General features: G+C 36.2%; 1 protein-coding gene across 13 annotated transcripts in view; it reads left to right on the top strand.

Moving 5' to 3' along the window:
• EMSY (EMSY transcriptional repressor, BRCA2 interacting) overlaps positions 1–13,969 on the top strand; it is an 81,322-nt gene that overhangs the window by 48,771 nt on the left and 18,582 nt on the right. For all 13 annotated transcript variants that reach the window (XR_004527876.2, XM_073808417.1, XM_033862235.2 and 10 more), the window contains 3 exons: positions 3,943–4,079; positions 6,546–6,719; positions 8,667–8,865. Coding sequence is in view for 12 of the 13 variants with exons in the window: in XM_073808417.1 (XP_073664518.1) it covers positions 3,943–4,079; positions 6,546–6,719; positions 8,667–8,865 (510 nt within the window). In the remaining variant the exon portion in view is untranslated. The remainder of the gene's footprint in view (positions 1–3,942; positions 4,080–6,545; positions 6,720–8,666; positions 8,866–13,969) is intronic.

Genomic DNA, 13,969 nt, shown 5'->3' with positions numbered 1-13,969 from the left:
AGATTTTTGTATAAATGTTTTTGTGTATATATGTATATTTTTAAAATTAAATTTAGATCTAATACTATCAGTTTTAATCTTTTTTCATATAATAATATCATTTTCCCATTCCATTAAATGTATTTTGACACCCCACCCCCTCCCCAGATTAATTACTATACAGTGTTCTCTCATACGATGCACCATGATTTAACTGTTTATTCATTGTTGAATGTTTTAGGTTACTTAACAATTTTTTTTGTCATAAATAATCCTGTGACAAACATCATTATACATAAATTATTATGTGAAGTTCTTATTTTCTTTGTATAATATCTTGGAAGGCAAGTTCATGCTTTCAAAGTGCTTTCTAGAAAGGTCAAGTTTTTATTAGAATAAGCAATTAAGTGGAAGGCATGACTATTTTTGCAGTTATTTAATTCATGTCTTATGGAATCAAATATTTACTTATATGTGTATATATAGAGAGAACTATTAGATATGTAAGTCTTTTGGAGAGCTTTGTTGAAAAATCATGCCTATTTTATGCAGAAGATGGGTTCCTTCAGAACCCAGAGGTAAACTCATTATCTTGACTCTAAGGACATTATGAGAACCTTTGACAATGGCAGGACTTGATTTTGATTCCCTTGATCTTTAGTACAACGTCCAGGCAAGGCTTGCGTCTATATACTTGTCCATTTGTTCATTCATTTGCTCATTCTTTGAGCAAAGTAACACATAAAACATTATCCAAAAAACCAAGATTGTCAGAGTGATTTAAGAATCTGTGAATAGTAAAATCTGGGCCAATAAATTTGTGTTCGTTAAGCCTACCTACCATAATGCTCAAACTTTTACAGGCATCTTATTTTTGAATAGGAATCTCTGGAATGCGTCAGTATCATGGCCCATGATCCAAATGTGATTCACATTTACTTGCACCCATTGTATCTTGACTCCTTATAAGTAAAGACTATGTATAGGTGAGTTCTCTAATACGCTATGAACTAGATATGTGGTCGGATGCTGTGATACACCGTGATGTACATGAGGTGCATTCTCTGCCCTAAAGAATGCTAAACAGGTGAACTTCTATAGTCTCTTGTAACATGAGAACTATACACTGAATACTGTGAAAACATAGAGGAAGACTTTATTTATTTATTTATTTGTTTATTTTTGGCTGTGTTGGGTCTTTGTTGCTGCGTGTGGGCTTTCTCTAGTTGGGGTGAGCAGGAACTACTCTTCGTTGCAGTGCACGGGCTTCTCATTGCAGTGGCTCCTCTTGTTGTGGAGCGCGGGCTCTAGGCATGTGGGCTTCAGTAGTTGTGGCACATGGGCTCAGTAGTTGTGGCTTGCGGGGTCTAGAGCACAGGCTCAGTAGTTGTGGTACATGAGCTCAGGTGCTCCGCGGCATGTAGGATCCTCCTGGACCAGGAATTGAACCCATGTCCCCTGCATTGGTAGGCTAATTCTTAACTGCTGTGCCACCAGGGAAGTCCGAGGAAGACTTTTTTTTAAATGAGTAATACTTCTTTCTTCAATATAATGTAGATGTCACCTGAGATATAGAAACATGCTATTGAAATTTTAAACTTTTATAATTTGATAATTCTAGTCATAAATTGTATTCTTAATTTATTCATAATTGTAATATAATGCTGTACTTGCTTTTCCTTATGCTATGCCTTTTTCTTCTGTTTTCTAACATTGCCCCCACCTCCCATTTTGTTAAGCTGGTGAACTTGGTTTGCAACTGTCTCATAAATTGACACACCCGTAATGGAAAGGATTTGACATTTTCATAGTTATAAATATAATTCATTTGTTAAGCAAGTTTTGTCAAAAAAGTGATCCTTGTACTTTGGTATGGAGTTAAATCTTGGTTTACATTTCCTTGAGATAGTTCTTAATGCTTACTTTCTAAGAACACTTTTTTATTAACCAATTATTTGGTGAGGGAGCATTGTCAGAGGAGGCATCATAATCACATATGAGGGACTGGAGTTAATTAAGAGTTAAAGTTGATGTAAGTGGATAAGAGGCAGCTTGGTTTTTGTGGCTCTTAACAGTTCACTATTCAGAGACTGCAGGTAAAGGGAAAAACATTTGTGAAACTGGCCCACGGATAAAAGTGCTTTTTTATGTTACCTGAGCATGTTACCTTGGACTGATGAGGCATTAGATGATGGCAAGTGTATTATAAAGATATTGTAACAAGATGGCCCAAAACTGACATATAACTAGAATATTCTTATTCTTGTGCAATCTTATTTCTAAAACTAGTAAGGAATGCTAGGGTTTCTCAGTAGAAAAGATTAAATTTTAACTTTTATTCTTGAGAGTATATTAATCAGTTGTGTTTTTAATGTGTACCCATTCTGTGCTTAGTCATTTGATAAATGATATGCAGGCCTATAGCAGAAAAATATGACTTGCCTGTTTTCATAGGCAGAGAAAATTATAGGTGCAGAAGTAGCACTGGGATTGGTGTGCTCAAGGACCAGTGTGGAAACCAGCACATTGAAGGAGAGGTATATATTGGATAATCCTGAAAATTAAGGTCTGACGGAACCTGGAGGGCTAAGCAGAGCAGTTTGGTCTTTGTGTGGTAGGTAATAGGAAGCCATAGTAAAAGGAGTTACTTGTTAAACTAGAGTTTATGGTGTGTATTTTGGAGTAGGAACAAATAAGATCTAATTGGTGGATTTAAGGCCAGATTATAAAGGATTCTGAAACCCAAGACAGGAAGTTGGAACTAAATACAGTGGGGATTTGGAAGGTTTTTGACCAATTTCACATGTTGTTGGTTCTTGATATGGTGAAATGAGTTGTTTTTGTTTTTTTAGGATGTTTGCTATGGCAGGATGCATCAGAGCTATTTGAATGATAGAGAAACTTGAAATAGGGAGAAAATATGGGAAGCCAAAAGAGATGTGGGCCTGTCTATTGAGCTGGCATTGATAACATTTTGAAAGAAGACATATGTTGGTGACAAATTTAGTTCATTCACATACTCGTTGAATGATTACTTGAGTAATTGCCGTACAGTGTGTGCTAAGCACTGAGGACTCAGTGGCGTGAAAAGATACAGTGTGGAGCCAAGGGGCTTTCATTTTGTTAGAGGGTACAGGGAATGAAGACAAGGCAAGAAGCAAAGATTGACACCAGGATTTCCAACTTGAACAATCAGAAGAATATAGGGTATAAATTTGATAGGTAGATAGATTTGATAGGTGGAAGAGAAGCAGTTTGTGGAAGGATGTGGGGGAGAGGGTAAGATAATAATATGTTTGGATCAGTAGATATAGATCTACTACATAGATGTTAATGATGGAAAATATAAGTTTATATATATAAGTATATAAATTAGGGTTTCATCCTCTGACTTTTCAGAGTGTTGCAGGTGATGAGTATACGTTTCATCTGACTTGGTCTGTGACTGTGTTTATTTTGTGTTTTTCTTGTCACATAAAAATAAATGACATTTCATCAATTTTCTCTATAGTCTAGTGTTACATGAGAATTTTGATACATATTTACCTCTTTTCTATGTTATTTTTTGAAGAGTTTTCCTATCACACTAGTCACACAGGTAATACCATTGAGTTTGGGAGAAATGTTTGTCATGGAATAGAGCTTCTAATTTGTTTCAGTTAACTAGTCAGGAGAGGAATATTGATGGGGAAGCAGATAGTGATATTTTTAGATTCTGAGTTTGGTGTGTAGGCCCTCAGATTCCAAAAAGATGAATGCTGTAAGAGTCAATTCTTAATATTCTCTCATTCTAGGACAACTTGTAATTTATTATTCCAGGCCTTCATTTTCACCCTCATGACAGCTTTCACGTCATCTAGGGATGACATCAACTACATGTATTAATTGTATACAACATAAACAGAAGTAACCAAATATCACTAGTCCTTAACTCGGGCCTCCTTTTCTCCCCCCTTCTCTAAGGAACGACTACCAAAATCACTACAATCCCAATGACTTCCAAGCCCAATGTGATTGTTGTGCAAAAGACTACAGGAAAAGGAACCACCATTCAAGGCCTCCCGGGCAAAAACGTTGTCACAACATTGCTAAATGCTGGAGTAAGTAAGAGCTTGAACTGCAGACTCAGCAATCCACTAAGGATTTTAAAGACCAGCTATACAAATATTTGTCTAAGGACTTCAGAACCCACAATGGCCAGAATGGCTTGATTTACCCCTGCTGTGATGTAATAACTGTTAAAAAACACCACCTACTGATGCCATTTTTTATAGTAATTTCTAAAACATGTTGTTCATACCTAAGTTGCTTATGACCATGATTTAGATGCTTAGCTTGGTCCAGATGGAAGATTCCACTGGGTTAACTACAGAGGGACTTCTGTCAGAGGACAGTTTATTCCTGCTTTTGGCCAATAGATACCAGTCTAGTATTTCGCCTAGGCTAGGCAAAGAGAAATATTTGGGACTAAGACTAAATTAATGACAATGATTTGTTACTTTCATTTTTACGTCTTTGAGCTAGTGAAAAAAAATCAAATAAATAACAGATTCATTTATAGTTCTGAAGGCAGTTGTTAAGAGGTTAAGAGATTTGGAGTTAGCCAAACCTAGGCTTTGTCTCTGAGTATCATAATTGTTTGACTTTGGCTAACTTATTCGACTTCTCTCATCCTTAATTTCCTCATTTGTACGTTGGGGATGATGATCTCTACCAGTGAATTTGTTGAGTAACTAACTGGTAGCTGTTGAAAGTGCTTAGAACAGTGCCTGGCACATAGGAAGTCCTCAATAATTTTTTTTTCTTACTGTTATTACTCTTTGTACTTAACTATCTAGGTTTGGTAGTGTCCCTACTTTGCTAGAAAAAAAATGCTATACTTCATTGTAGTTGATCTCTAGTAGCTTCCTAGGCATCACAGTCTTTACAATGTTGGTAGGGGTCTAGTATTAGATTTTTTCATCACGTGGGAAAACATAGATTGTTCCTTGCCTTAGTTCACATAGTAAGCCAAAAGTAAAGCCAGGATTAGAATTCAGATTTTCAGAATGCTTTATCTTTTGGTTTGTAATTTCATGGAACTTGATATTAAAAGAGGGGAGTGCCATGTACTCTAGGTCCTATGGTCACATAGATCTAAGAATAGTGTGTGTGAGTACTAGCTGCTATATACATCTAATAGCAACAGTTTGACACAGGAAATGATAGTCAAACAAGCAGATCAGAGTATAAGACCATCAGCTTAACCACATATGTACATGTACCTGTACTCATAACTTGCTTACCTGTGTATGCGTAAACACACACACACACACACCAGAAGAGCTTTTTCAAAAAATAGCCTGCTAGTTGGTTTTGATTGGTTTTGAATGGTCTTTAATTATACTTGGACAGGCCCCATTGAGCTACTTAATAGAAGGGCATGCCCACTTGCAAACTAGCAGCTCTTGGCAAATGAACTAGAGCTCTTTCCAGAGATGCTGCTGTGAAGGGTGTACATGTATTAAAATAAGTAATCACATGATTGGCAGACACTCCATGTTTCCCTTAGATAACTGCGGCAGATATTTAAACATGTGAATTTTGTAATCATTTAGCTCTAAATTCACAGAGTGATTACCTTTTTGCCAGCTCACCTGGGTGCTTTGTTTTTACTGGCTGCTAAGTTTAGATGGCCACACATTTAGGTGATGATGACTAAAAAGAAAAACTGATAAGGTGAAAAAATTTCAGATCCTTTACTTTTTATGGATTATAATTTTTAAAATTTTAATAGTTTAGTAAAATGACTGTATTTGAATTTAATTTAGTTAAGCTCAAGTATTGACTCCATAACTGACCAGAAAATGGTACTTAAGAATAAAGCAGATGAAAATGGTGAAAAGTTAATGGGCTTAAACTATCTAGTTAATAGACTAAAGTGATATTAGTAACATGCTGACGTGGGAGAAGTCCTATGTTTTTTCTTTGTATTTTCCCATGTAACCTCAGAAAGAATGTTAATATCTCTGCTGATTTCATCTTTTGCCCATACTGTTTCACAGAGGCCTTCTGCTATATATCCTTATAATTTCATGTTTGGGGAACTGAGGTAGTTTATTTTGTATGTGAACATTTAGCTATTGGTAAAATGCACAGTAATTTTTTTATTACACATATGTTCATTTCAGATAAACGTCAATAAAGATGAATGTTGGGGGGACAAGACCTATAGTCCCAACACTTAGAGATAACCATTGTTAGCATTTTAGTATATATTCTTCTATAATTTTTGACTCTTATTTTATGTACATATTCTATGAATGAGACAGTATAATAAGTATTCTTACATAAGGTGATTTTTTAAATTCACTCACCAAGAAGTATTTAATGCCTTCATAGGACAGAAGGTTGGTCAGAGGACTTCTGAGATCATTTCAACTAGATCTAAGATTTTTGATCACCTGGAAACATTGTACTTTGTTGCAGAGTTTACAGCCCTTTGCCCATCATCCTGGTAAAACCTTTCTGTGATTTTCAGTGAAAAAATGCATATAAATCTCATATGTTTACTGACTTCAATTTAGGGAGAAAAGACTATTCAGACGGTACCAACAGGAGCAAAGCCAGCTATTATCACTGCTACAAGACCCATCACCAAAATGATTGTAACTCAGCCAAAAGGAATAGGTTCCACAGTTCAACCAGCAGCTAAAATCATCCCAACAAAAATTGTTTATGGGCAGCAAGGGAAAACACAGGTATGCTAAGATATGGTGATTTTTCTTGACTCTGGTATATTTCAAATTCCTAGAAAAGATCAGTAATATTTAAAGAATCAGATTATTAAAAGTTATGATTGAATGTGTATAATCATCTGTTTTCAAAATAGTACTTTTCAGTACTTAAAAAAATATACATCTTAAATATTTGTGTCATGTCATGAGCAAAGCTTAGAGAACAGAATCCCCTTGGAGGACTTCCCTGGTGGCGCGGTGGATGAGAATCCGCCTGCCAACGCAGGGGACACGGGTTTGATCCCTGGTCTGGGAAGATCCCACAGGCCGCAGAGCAACTAAGCCCGTGTGCCACAACTACTGAGCCTGCGCTCTAGAGCCCGTGAGCCACAACTACTGAAGCCGGTGCCCCACAATAAGAGAAGCCATTGCAAGTAGAAGCCCACGCACCATAACGAGAGTGGCCTCCGCTCACCACAACTAGAGAAAGCCTGTGCACAACAACGAAGACACAACACAGCCAAAAAAATAAATAAAATTAAATCTTTGAAAAAAAAAAAAAAAGAATCCCCTTGGAATGAAATTTGCTGAAGGTATATATTGTTTTTTGAGAAGAAGATGGTTGAGGGATGATGGTTATTCATAATCTCTCAAAAGTATTTTTTATAAGCTTATATGGCCTTTGAAAGCACTTTGGATATTATAAAATTTGATTTACTTGAAACCTAAATAATGGAGAAGCTGAAGATCCATTCATTTTTCAACAAGTAAACGATAAGGGAGCTTTTCTGGAGATTTGTCTGGGAAACTGAGGCTCAGGATTTAATCCTGTGTTGCTGGGCTACTGTTTATTTTGCAGGTACTTTACTTTTCTGAGAATATCAAAGGAATCGATGTCAGCTTTGGTTGAGAAATGCTATCCTAGAATTTTTGTAAAAGCTACTAATTTACCTATAAACTAATAATTTGCCTTTAGAATCAGTTCCCTCAGTATTATAGCCAAATAGTTTACATATCTAAACAATAAGTTTTGTGATTTTCTAATAAGTTCAAATTGCCTTTAAATTTCAACTGTAACAGTTTCATTTGCTCTATCATCTAAGTCATAACCCATGTTTTCATTCTTGAATTTTTGGAAATGGTGACTTAAAGAGTCTGAAAAGGTTTAGAAACTTATATATGGGAGAAATAAAAAATAATTGTGGTGAAATAATATTTTTATTCCATGTACCCAATTGAAGTTAACTCCCAGAGTCCAGATTTTGAAGTGGAATGGTTCACTGTGAAACTTTTCTCCCATTTCACTTGTTGTAGTGTCTGTGGTTTTGACCTTTGCCAAGAGTTGATCTATCGCATGTTCCTTATCGATTGTAATAGTTGTCTAAATTAGTGTTCCTCTGGGGATTTCTTCAAAGATGACTTAGGTCCTTAGCAATTTTACTTTGTGCAGTTGTGTTAATTAGGAATTTCATTTGGTTGCTAAAGAAAAGAAACCTGAAGAACAGTGGCTTAAACAAATTAGGGTTTTATTTTTATTATGTTGATAAATATTCAGAGGAAGGAAATCCTGGACTGTTATTGTGACTCAAAAATTCCCCTGGGAATCTAGGCTCCTTGTGTCTTTCTGTTCTGCCATCCTTAGTTTGTGACTATCTTTCTACTGTATAGCCTACAGACTGTAAAATGACTCCTGAAGTCATTACAGGCAAGAAAAAACAGGGTCAAAGGCTCTTGTTAGAATCATAGCTGTTGTAATGTAGCATGTACCGCTTGAAATTTTGTATGTGGCCTGCTATAATTTGTTCATAGATTGAATTAGTCTTTGATGAACAGTGCTGTGCCCAAAGTATAATAAATGTACAGAGCACTGTTTTCTGTGTCAGGAAAATATTTGTTTCATCATGACCTAGAAGTTAAGCATTTTTTAAATGCTCTAAATTTATACTGGTTGTATTTTTGCTTGTGTTCTAGGTTCTTATTAAACCTAAACCAGTGACGTTTCAAGCTACAGTTGTTAGTGAACAAACAAGGCAGCTGGTCACGGAAACATTACAGCAAGCATCCAGGGTGGCAGAGGCTGGTAATTCATCTATTCAGGAGGGAAAAGAAGAACCACAGAGTTATACAGATAGTAGTTCCTCTTCTACGGAGTCCTCCCAAAGTTCCCAAGGTAAGATCCATTTTACTTCTGATTTATGTAATTGCTGCTGACATAGTGCCCTAGTCCTAAAATAGTTGAATCTAGGGATCTCAAATAAACATGTATGCTTTGACTTGTTAGTTCTTTTGATTTTATTGTCTTTTGTTTGGTATGTAATCAGTGAGCTGAAGTTTTGTTTTTGGTAAGGCTTATTACCATTCTTTCCTGCCTGGCATATGTTCATCAAGTAATTGGTAAATTTTAGATGATGATTTTGGCAGGTAGGTATTATCAAACTGGATAGAGCTGTGATTCCTTCTGTTTGCTTTGAGTAAGTAGGAGAAGTATGCAAGAAAGTGAATATACCTTTTGAAATGGTTGTTGCTGAATCTTGAGAAAGGATCAAGGTGGTCAGAGATGGGGCCATAAGTGGGCTGTAAGTGGGTGATCATACATTGCAGTTTGCATGGGACAAGTCTTAGTTTATTTCTGTTCTAGAATAATTATTAATAGCATTCGCTTTCACTCTCAAAAGTGTTCCAGTTTAGTGATAATTATATGGTTGTCCTAATTATAAGGAAGGTGCTATGAAGCCAGACTCCATAATAGGGAAAATCATTATCCTTAGTGCTATTTTAATTATGTTGTTCTAGTAAGTCATTTGAAATAGACTCATGATCATAAGCTTTGAGACTTTCTACAAATCTAGTACCCATGTCTGTCAGTTACCTTAACCACCCATATTGTCAGGTAGTATATTTATACCTGTACTTAGAAGCTCTGATATATCCAAACAAAACTGTTTATCTTCTCTTGATCATTCCTCACTCACTCCATTTCCTCTCCTCACCTCTCCATTATTGTCTCTGGAATGCTTTCTTGGCACCTTCACTTTTCTAATACAGCTTCTTCATATTGTGCAGGAATTATTATTTTAACTCTTCAGTGGAATCTTCCTAGATTAGTCTTACTAATGGTTCACATTGCTGATTATTCCATTAATTCAATTTGACATTTATTTATTAGTTTATATTATGTATTAAACTTCATGAGAAAGCTTCATGAAGGAGGTAGCATTTGAAATGGTCTTTGAAAACTCATCAGTTAAAAATTAAAATGTTGATTTTAACAAACAGACAATATGGCACTCATTTTAGAAAATGGATAATTTTCTTCTGCATATTATCAATAATAGTAATATTTTCTGAATCAATTTGCTAAGATTTAATTTATTATTTCTGTATTGATTATGAATCAGTTTATGTCTAGTTATAGTAAGATGATGCTTATTCTTTATTTCTTTTAGACTTACTGATTTGATATGTATAGATTCCATTCTTAGTTTAACTCATCAGATGTTTTTTTCCCTCTTTTATTTTTAAGTCTGTAGTTATTTGAATAATACCAGCCTTTTTTTTCCCTTGAGAAATATTTTCATAGTGGGCCAGTAAAATGTTTAGGTTATGAATTGGTGCTGAAATGGGGACCTGAACAGTAGATGTCTGTGTATACATAATCTCAGGTTATCTTTTGAAATTGCTAGTTTTTTCCCAAGAGAGCTATAAGCCAATCATTACTTCCCTAACATGCCATTTCATTAGTGAGCCTTCAATTTTCATTCTAAGAAAGGGACAAAAATTTGGCTATTTTTGGAACTGATTGAGTGTAAAGTTTTCTGCTCTTTGATCTGTTATTATATATGGCCTCATTTATTTTTGTTGTTTATCTTTCATTGCATATTACTTCTTTTTAAAATATTCTGTAATACAGAAAAAATTCACCATTCAAAGTAGGTATATGTAATATAGTTGCCTATAAAGCCAGTTTTTATAGTCTGCATTTACTCCTCTCACCATATCCTTGTATAGTTCCTTAGTACATTCTCACAAAGACAAGGGACTGGGAATACATATGCTATGATTTAAGAGAAAGGGATAAAGGGCTTTTTTGGGTTTTTTGGGGGTTTTTTTGGCCACAACTCAGGGCATGTGGGATCTTAGCTCCTCGACCAGGGATCAAACCCACGCCCCCTGCCGTGGAAATGCAGAATCTTAACCACTGGACCGCCAGGGAAAGGGATAAAGGTTTTGATCAGTCTAAGACTTATGTTTGGTTTTCAAGGTATAAGAGGGTCATACTTAACGGGGAATAGAAGCACTATATAAGAGTCCATTCTTTCTTTATATCGCTTTTGTAGTTTTTAGTGCACCTCTTTTTAGTAAATTTTAATGTAATTTCAAACTTACAAAAAGTTGCAAGAAGATTAAAAAGAACTCCTGTGGGCTTCCCTGGTGGCGCAGTGGTTGAGAGTCCGCCTGCCAATGCAAGGGACACGGGTTCGTGCCCCGATCTGGGAGGATCCCACATGCCGCGGAGCGGCTGGGCCCGTGAGCCATGGCCGCTGAGCCTGTGCGTCTGGAGCCTGTGCTCCGCAATGGGAGAGGCCACAACAGTGAGAGGCCCATGTACCGAAAAAAAAAAAAAAAAACTCCTGTGTATATTCTTTACGTAGATTCACCACTTATTTATATTTTGCCCTATTTGCTTTGTTGTTGATTCTCTTTCTGTCCTCCCTGTGTCTATAATTTTTAAATTTTTTAACCATTTGAGAGCAAGTTGTAGATATTATGTCCTTTACCTCTAAATACTTACATTTGTAGGTTTATATTTCTTAAGGGTTAGTCTGTTCATAACTAAAATACAGTTATCAAAATCAAGACATATGAAGTTACAGTTCTGTAATCTACAATCCACTCAAATGTCATCAGCTGTCCAATCATGTTCTTTGAAGTTTTACCACCACCCGCCCCCCCCACCAGTCCATAATCCAAATTAGGATCATGCATTACATTTAGTTGCATTTAATTGTCATGGCTCTTTTTTCCCCTTAAATTTGGATAATCCTCCAGCCTTTCTTTGTGTTTCTTGATCTTGACATTTTTGAAGGAAATAATCAGTTACTTTGTAGAATAGTCTTCAATTTGGTATTGTCTGATGTTTCTTTATCGTTTGATTCAGCAGGAATTCTACAGATGTGATATATCCTTAGCTTTGTCTTATCAGGAGGCACTGATGTCAGTTTGTCCCAATATTGATGATGTTAATGTCGATCTCTTGGTTAATTAAGATGATGTCTTCCCGTTTTTTTTGCATTATGAAGTTACCATATTTCCCTCTGAGATTAATGGTAATTTATGGGAGATGCTTTGCGACTATATAAATATCATATTCCTCATAAAACATTTATCTACTAGTTTAAGCATCCATTGATAATTTTCTAAAGCCCATTATTTGTTAGATAGTTGGCATTCTACTGTAATAATGAATCAACTTTGCTTGACTTCATATCCTTTTTCTGGTGACTTCCTTTACACAAGTCTTAGAATAAGGATGTCTTTTATGCCAAGGAATTTCTTGATTCTACTTGTGGTTTCGAAACTTTCCCCACCATTCCCCACCCGCAAGGAGGAGCAATTTAGGCCTTATACCTTATTTCTTTCTTCTTTTTTTTTTATACCTTATTTCTGAACTATCTCCTCACAGTCTAGAATAGAGACCTTCACCTTCACCTTGTTGTGGCACTTTCCTTGATCACCCTAGGAGGGTTCATCACTCCTTCTATATACTACGCTTCCGAAGTTGCTTTGTACTACCAGCTATTTTATCATTGATCATTTTATTTTGTACTTTTTTTTGTTTGTTTAATATAATTATTTTCCTTTCCACTAGGCTACTAGCTTCTCAAAGGCAAGGATCATATTCATCTCTATATATTCAATAATTAGCGAAGAGGTTAGCTAGCTCTAAGTAGACACCCAGTAAAAGTCCCTGAATGAACAAACAGCAGAACAGCAACCATAATAACTGTGATATGGAGTTAAACTTCAGCCTTATAAACTAATTTCTGTTGCCTGAGTCCAAAACATTTTTTCCTTTTTGGCGTTTCCCCTAACCTAGTGGGTGGGCCTTTTAAGCTGTATACCCCTGAAGTATTTTTACACACTGATAGCTAGATGACCAACCCTAATAGTTCAAGGTCATACTTGCCTAGATCACTTACTGAAGATTGGACCGTATGCCTTCCACAGCGCCTGAGCTTTCCTTCCTATTTGGATCTTCTTATTTTCCCTTTCTCACTTGGGAATAGGGTTATTGGGCTTATTGGGTTATAGATTTTTTTTAAAAAAGAAAGAAAAAATGTTAAAAGTTTTCTTTATTTATATTCTCTTTATTTCCAAAAGGTTTTAAGGTAGATTAGCTAGAATATAAGATTATGTGAAGTAAAATGGAAGAGAAAAAGGAGAAAAACCAAGAGTAAGGATTTAAGATGGAACATGGCATGAGGCAAATATAAAAATGCATCCTGTAAAGACATTGCTTTAAGTAGGCCACAACTTGGTTTCTAGGATGGTTTTTCCAGAAGCTTCATGATCTTGGTAGGTCATGGTGAGGGTGAGGAATAAATCGAGGTTAAGCAAAACGTACTTATTGCAGAACTTTTCAGAGCCATTATATGCTAATATATGTTGTGAAAGATGAAGGATATAATGTAAAATGCCCCCAACTTTTTTGGCCATGGAACCCTTCTTTTGCAGAACATCTTTTTAAAAAAAAATTATTTATTTACTTTTGGCTGTGTTGGGTCTGTTGCTGCTCACGGGCTTTCTCTAGTTGCGATGAGTGGGAGCTACTCTTCATTGTGGTGCGCACGCTTCTCATCGTAGTGGCTTTTCTTGTGGCGGAGTACGGGCTGTAGGCATGCGGATTCAGTAGTTGTGGCTTGTGGGCTCTAGAGCACAGGGTCAGCAGTTGTGGCGCAGGGGCTTAGTTGCTCTGCGGCATGTGGGATCTTCCCGGACCAGGGCTCGAACCCGTGTCCCCTGCATCGGCAGGCAGATTCTTAACCACTGCGCCACCAGGGAAGTCCCTTTTGCAGAACATCTTGAGGAATTAATGTTCTCTGGAACATGTGGGGCAAAGCTGTATAAGCAGTTAAATACTGTGAAGACCTTGGGCTTTATGACAGTACTTCAGAGGGAAGGTACCTATTATATCATGGAAGGGATATAGACATCTTGGGTTTAGTTTAGAAGAGATGGTTTAGATGCATAAGGCATCTGGGAATCATTTTATA

This window comes from Tursiops truncatus, chromosome 8 (genome assembly GCF_011762595.2).
Source record: "Tursiops truncatus isolate mTurTru1 chromosome 8, mTurTru1.mat.Y, whole genome shotgun sequence".
Taxonomy (NCBI): Eukaryota; Metazoa; Chordata; class Mammalia; order Artiodactyla; family Delphinidae; genus Tursiops; species Tursiops truncatus.
Note: the sequence above shows the minus strand (reverse complement) of the source record. Positions and strands in the feature narration are given on the sequence as shown.